General features: G+C 45.0%; 1 protein-coding gene across 1 annotated transcript; it reads left to right on the top strand.

Annotated features, from left to right (window-relative positions):
- The first annotated feature begins 5546 nt into the window (after positions 1-5546).
- Positions 5547-6521, top strand: LOC141978002 (olfactory receptor 52N4-like). Its single transcript, XM_074939886.1, has one exon. It carries the CDS (start codon positions 5583-5585, stop codon positions 6519-6521), a length of 939 nt encoding a protein of 312 aa, XP_074795987.1. The 5' UTR covers positions 5547-5582.
- Positions 6522-7229: the final 708 nt, after the last annotated feature.

The raw sequence follows: 7229 nt of genomic DNA, 5'->3' as shown, positions 1-7229 counted from the left end.
TGAAAGGGTTTTGCCTCTGGCTAGGAGGGATTTTATAGCACTGTATACAGAAATGTTGTTACCCTTCCCTTTTTATTTATGACAGGCTCCACAGTATAAGAAGGATGTGGAAAAATTGGAAAGCGTCCTGTGGAGGGCAACACATGACTTATGAGGAGAGGCTGAAGGAACTGGGATTGTTTAGTCTGCGGAAGAGAAGAATGAGGGCAGATTTGATAACTACTTTCAACTACCTGAAAGGGGGTTCCAAAGAGGATGGATCTAGACTGTTCTCAGTGGTACCAGATGACAGAATTGAGGAGTAATGGTCTCAAGGTGAAGTGGGGGAGGTTTAGGTTGGATATTAGGAAACACTTTTTCACTAGCAGGGTGGTGAAGCATGGGAATGGGTTACCTAGACAGGTGGTGGAATATCCCTCCTTTGAGGTTTTTAAGGTCAGGCTTGACAAAGCCCTGGCTGGGATGATTTAGTTGGGGACTGGTCTTGCTTTGAGCAGGGGGTTGGACTAGATGACCTCCTGAGGTCCCTTCCAACCCTGATATTCTATGATGATTCCATGTGCCAACTGCATTATCCCCCATACATACTGAGACCACATGGCTGTAGCAAAGATGTCATGTGGGGACATCACAGTCCACAGGATGTACGTCTTGCTGATAGTATTTGTAGTCATCAGTTTAGAGCTCATGTTCACTGCCCTGTCCTATGGTCTGATCATCAGGGCTGTCCTCAGATTCTCCTCGAAGAAAGCCCGCTAGAAATCTATAAACACCTGCACAGCCCACATCTGTGTGATGATGATGTCTGATCCTTATGTCCTCTTTTCCACTCTGAAACACCAGTTTTGTCAGGGCACTGCTCCGCATGTTCACATCATCTTGGCCACCCTATGTTTTGTCATCCTCCCCATGCTCAATCCTATCATTTATGGGGTCAAAACCAAAGAGCTCTGTGACAAAGTGGGCCAATACACCTGCAGATGGCGATCACCTGGTGCCACTGACTTTAAACTTGTGTGACAAGAGGGGGAAAGGATATCTCCTCTTTAATCAAGGCACTCTGTCCCAGTTTGTCGGAGCTCAGCATTGAGGAAGTTCAGAGTCTGAGAAGCTCTTGACACCTGACATCTTATCCCTCCATCACCACGCACTGCTCCTTCTACTGCTGAGTTCTCTGTCCATCATCTGATCACCCATCAGCCCCCACCTCCACACACTCTGACACTCGGCTTTTCTGTGCCTTCCAGACCACCAGAATATACTGCAACTTTTGGAAGCCAGGTGGCTTTCCATTAGACCCTGTGTGAACAGGGTTCTTGATCAGTTTGATGAACTGAAGCTACGCTTTCTGGCTGACAAAGACAAATTAAGCAACTACAATGCTGAACTTCTTTATCATATATGCAGTGATCTGGTGAGCAAAATTTACCTGATTTTTCAACTTCCAATCCTTCAGCAAGCATGGAGGATAAACCAATTGTTTCCACTGAAAAGTGCTAATACAGGGCAGCTGGTGCAGGAGATGAGGACTTTCTACTAGAGCTTATAGGAGAGAGTTGTGTAACTTTGTTTTTGAGAACTGGACTGTGTTACACTGGATTTGAGGGGTTTGTACCCCAGAATGTGGTCAAGCCAATTGCAACCCTATGATGTGCACTCAGGCACTATGAAGTGAATATCCTCCTGATCTTGTGTTATGAGACAGGGAGCACACATTCTCAATCTACTCTAAAACAGACTCCAATGTGAAAGTGTGGAACTGGAATTAATTAATTAATTAATTATTTTGCAAACTGGACACAGTCAGATTAGGCCTGAATAAAGACTGGGAGTGATTGGGTCCTTACAAAACCTACACCTAATTTCCCCAATTCATGTCTTTTCATGCATTTATACCTGTTCCTGTGTTTTCCACTCCATGTATCTGATGAAGTGGGTTCTAGCCCAGAAAAGCTTATGCCCAAATAAATTTGTTAGTCTCTAAGGTACCACAAGGACTCCTCATTTGTTTTTGCTGATACAGACTAACACGGTCACCACTCTGAAATCAATCGACTCTCTAGCTGGTGAACTCTGTTAATGAACGTACATTGTACAGATCACTGTGAAGAGCAAGGGAGCTGAGAAATTGGCTGGTGTCTCCTCTTTATACTTGGTTGGCTTAGGTAAGCCCTCAGGTAGCTCAGTTTGGGTGTGTGGCGCCATCTGCTTTCGTGTCTGGAGAGGCTGAATCAACAGCAAAGCAGTGTGACAAAGGGCCAGCCCAGCTGGGTGGTTAGAGAGGGGCTGCAGTTCCCACTGCTCCCTTACTGAATCCTGGGGATGACAAGCCATCACACTCACACCCTCCAGAGCCCAAATTAGGCCCCTAGACACTTGTGACACAAGCATGGTTGAGGGACTGTAGCTCAAACAAAAGATCCAGATGTAGCAGTTGTTTGATTCCTTTACCACTGTGTTCTCACCCCAGGAGGGTGAACTTCCACTATATTGAAATGGTCCCAGGGCAACAGATCAGGGAATATCCATGGCTATTCCCCGTATAATATGGAATACCATCTGAGATGAACTATAGGTCATTTTGGCCCTTGGGAGTGGTGAAGGAATGACACAGTGAGTGGAGAAGTTCCTTGGTACAAATTCTGAGGCAGGATAACATAACCAGTTTCTTCATCAATTTCTGAAACATCAACACAGAATTGAAATGTGATGCTTACCTGATGGAGAGAGTAGAAGAACTATTACAACAATTGAGAGCTGCCAGATATATATCTGCCTTAGACATTTCAAAGGGTTACTGGCAAATACCTTTGATGCCAGATTCCTGGGAGAAGAAAGCCTTTTCCACACCCTTTGGCCTTTATTAATAGAGTATCACATCATTTGACCTCCACAGGGTGGCAGTGACTTTTCAGAGGCTAATGGACTGCATAATACAACTGCATGGGTGGTTACAGTGATACGTTGCTACGATCAATTGAAAATGGTGTTTGGTCCCATATCTTGTGGACGCATTCCTACACAGAGTGCACAGGGCAGTACATTACACACAGAAAACAAGGCCATTGTCAATTGCTAGGCTTCACAGTCTGGAATACTCAGTTTGCCCTGAGAATATGAGCCCCTAGTATCGGAGAATCATTTCTTCACTCCCAGGGGAGGCTCTCAAGCTGAAATTCTTCAGGGTCTATTTTCTGCTCTTTCTGCTGTTCAAAGAGCTGAGGGAATTGTCTGGGAGTCCTGCCAACCTGGGAGTCTGCAGGGACAGCACAGAGGAATCATAAAGGTTGCTGTCCAGCACGGCAAGTGTCAGACATGTGAGATCAATGCACTGATTATCAAGGCTATGCTTTCCTGTTGCAGTATGGAGATTTCCTCAGCGGAATTGCGGTGAGTTGCCTGTTTCTGCATTAAAGTTAGTGCTGAGGGCTCACGAAGGGATCCAGCTTTCAAGTCAAGAACCATCTGGGCAGGAATTCACCAGCGCAGCAACTTGAATTGAATTGTTGGTATTGTCAGAAACACCAAGGGATTTTATCTGGTAAAATTGGAACTACAAATGCTTGGGAAATAGTTTAGACGAAAATTTGTTTTTCAGATCATTTCCTTGTCTCTTACTGTGTCCTTCTATCTGTCTCAGTAGCTTTCTGTTTTGGGGTGGGGTGGTTTTTCCTCTGGTTCATTCAAGTTTTCCAATTCAGTAACTTCACTGCCCTGTTAGGAAGAGCAGCCAAAGCTTGTGCAGTTGGTATCTGTGTTATGAGACAGTACACAACAAGAATGGGTCGTAGAGTGGCCAGATTCTGCTCTTCAGCGGGTTACTCCAGATTGATACTGGCCTCCTTTGAGAGCTATATCAGGGGCACGTGTTTTAGAATCCCTGTTCTTCATAAATTGGGGGTTTCCTTCAAACACTTTCAGCACCCTAACAGAATATCGCTCTCTGTAGCAGGACCCAAAGCTGTGTTTGTTGCAGCTTGGAGCTGAAATTTAAACACTAAGGGTGAAATCTTGGTCCCATTAAGATCAAAGGAAAAACTCCAAACACAGTCAGGATTTCACCCTAAATCCTCATGTAAGGGGTTAAATAAATGGCCTGATTTACATGCGCCATGAGCCTCCATTGACTTCCACTGGACTCATCCTGTGGTTTCTTAGGATGGGTGAGTTCGTTTTGACCAATGAAGAACTGACAGGGGAGTTGCTGAAATCTCAAACTCAAAGGCATAGAGGTTTAAAAGAATTAGGATAACCATTTTTTTTTCTGCAGGGAGAAGGGTCTGCTCTCTCTGTGCCCCTGCATCTTTGGTTGGTGAGGAAGAGAAGCACCAACAGGCAGTAAAAATAAAAGCAGTTTTCTCACATAGAGAAAACCAGGCAGTGTTGGAAATCTCACTGGGGGAGGTCCAGGAAAGCACATTCTGTGTGGACGGGAGAGATGGGGATGTGCAGTGTCCAGATCACAGTGGCCCAGTGTCCTGAAACTGGGTGAAATAGGGAATGGATATAATGCCTAATACACAGACCAAAGAGGCGTAACAAGGCCTCCTTGGTTGTGGGACATCTCAGACTGTAACGTAACATGGACTACATTGTAGGAGACTGTCTCTGACACCTTCCTCCTTCCAGACAATCCCTCTTCCCATGAATAACCCACTCCAGCTTTATGGCAAGGTCAGAAATTGCCAACATGGAACAGCAGCCTCAGGAAGGTGTGTCTGTGTTTCTAGTGGGCTGCAATACATTAAATATTTGTGTCATTCTTTTTTAACTGTTTTGATTTTCCATGTTTCAGTTGAATTGAATATGCTCTTGAAATTGCATTATGAGACAGGAAGAACACATTCTCCATCTACTCTCTGGCAGTCAGTATTATATAGACTTTTCTCTTGTCCCCTCTTATTCATTTCCTTTGTAAGGTAAAATACCAGAGTTTTTAACCTTTCTCTGTAAGAGAGTTTCCCTAGGCCCTTGATCATTCTCAACGCCCTTCCCTGAACCCTTCTAGTTCTACAATATCCTCTATGAGAACGGTGCCCTGTACCACACAGATGAGTCCAGAGAATGGTGAAACATTGACTAACTGATTTCATGGCATTGTATTTTCCATATTCTTCCCTCTCCCACTCCTCCTGGTTGCCAATGTTTTCCTTAGTTTCTGTCAGTGCTTGCACTGTGAGCAGGATTTCACAGAGCTGTGTACCATGACACCCAGGTCCCTGTTCTGAGTTCCTAAAGTTAAATTAGAGCCTTATAAGGTGTTTGAGGAGTTCAAGCTTTTCCCTCCAATGGGCATACACGTTGCAGTATGGACTTTAAAATATATCTGCCATCATGTTGCCCGTTCACCTGGCTTGGTTAGCTCCCTCTGGAGTCTTCTCTGGACTAGACTCTGACATAAATAATCTGGTGCCATCTGTAAATGTTGTCACCTCACTGCTCAGCCCCTTTTCTACATTGTTAATAGCGATCAAATATTTACTGCACTATTTGTCATAAAGTGCATAACCCCCGTTGCTGTGCTTCTCTCCCTCACAGGCACCTTGAGCATTTCTGACCCCAATCGACACTTTGACCACCTCATGGCATCTTTCAACCTCACCCACTCTAACCCTTCAACATTCATCCTAATGGGAATCCCTGGCCTGGAAGCTGCCCACATACTGATTTCCATCCCTTTCTCTGTGTGCTACATTATCGGCCTGTTGGGAAATTCCATGGTTCTGTTTGTTGTAGGCAAAGAGCAGACCCTGCACAAGCCGATGTACCTGCTGCTCTGCATGCTGGCGCTCACAGACATCGGCACTTCTACTTCTGTTGTGCCGAAGGCACTGTGTATATTTTGGTTCAATTTGAAGGGCATTACTGTGAGTGCCTGCCTCACCCAGATGTTCTTCCTTCACACAGCTTCTGTGATGCACTCAGCCATCCTAGTGACAATGGCCTTCGATCGTTATGTTGCCATATGTAACCCTCTGAGTTATGCCACCATCCTTACCAACGCACGAATAGCTAAGCTAGGGCTAGTTGGTTTGATGAGAGCTGTTCTCTTCATTCTGCCCATGCCCCTACTCGTGAGCATACAGCCATTTTGTGCAAAGCGCATTATCCCCAACACGCACTGTGACCACATGGCTGTGGCAAAGATGTCATGTGGGGACATCACAGTCAACAGGATATACGGCTTGGTAATAGCATTTGTAGTCATTGGGTCTGACCTGATGCTCATTACCCTGTCCTATGGTCTGATCATCAGGACTGTCCTCAGAATTTCCTCCAAGAATGCCCACCAGAAAGCCCTCAACACCTGCACAGCCCACATCTGTGTGATACTGACATCTTATACCCCCTCACTTTTCTCCTTTGTGACACACCGGTTTGGTCAGCACATCGCTCCGCACATTCACATCATCTTAGCCAACCTCTATTTCCTTGTCCCCCCACTGCTCAACCCTATAATTTATGGGGTCAAAACCAAAGAGCTTCGTGACAAAGTGGGCAAATACACCTGCAAAATGTGAGTGCCTGGGGCCATTGACTTTAAACCTGTATGACAAGAGGGGGAAAGAATATCTCCTAATTAATCAAGGGTGCTGTGTCCCAGGTTGGCTGAACTCAGCATTGTGAAAGTTCACATTCTGAGAAGTTCCTCACACCTAATGTCTTATCACTCCATGACCAAGCACTGCTCTCTCCATTGCTGTGGTCCCTCTCTCTGTCCATCACCTGATCACTTTCAGCATCTCCCATCAGCCCTGACCTCCATTCACCCTGACACTCTGCCTTTTCATGACTTCCAGAGCACCAGAAGATGCCACAGATTTCTGATGCAAGGTGGCTTTCCATGAGACCCTGTGTGAACAGCATTCTTGATCAGTTTGACAAACAGAGACTATGCTTTCTGATAACCAAAGACAAAGAAAGCAACTACAATGCTGCACTTATTTATCATATGTACAGTGATCTGATGAACAAAATTTACCTGACTTTTCAAAGTCCAATCCTTCAGGAGGCCTGGAGGATAAAGCAAAAGTTTCAGTTGGAAAGTGTGAATACAGGAAAATGGCTGCAGGAATTGATGACATTCTACTAGAGCTTGTTGGTGAGACTTGTGAAACCCCGTGTTTTTTAGAACCTGACTGCTGTTTTAAACTACAGCAATGCCTTGGAGTCTAATTACTTATTGCTTTGCACAGTCAATTTGTAGCATCACTTTTTATCTGGACATT

Source organism: Natator depressus, chromosome 1, assembly GCF_965152275.1.
Source record: "Natator depressus isolate rNatDep1 chromosome 1, rNatDep2.hap1, whole genome shotgun sequence".
In the NCBI taxonomy this organism is placed as follows: Eukaryota; Metazoa; Chordata; order Testudines; family Cheloniidae; genus Natator; species Natator depressus.
Note: the sequence above shows the minus strand (reverse complement) of the source record. Positions and strands in the feature narration are given on the sequence as shown.

Excerpts from the sequence above, each read along its gene's own strand:
- LOC141978002 (XM_074939886.1), top strand. The coding sequence starts at position 5,583 with ATGGCATCTTTCAACCTCACCCACTCTAACCCTTCAACATTCATCCTA.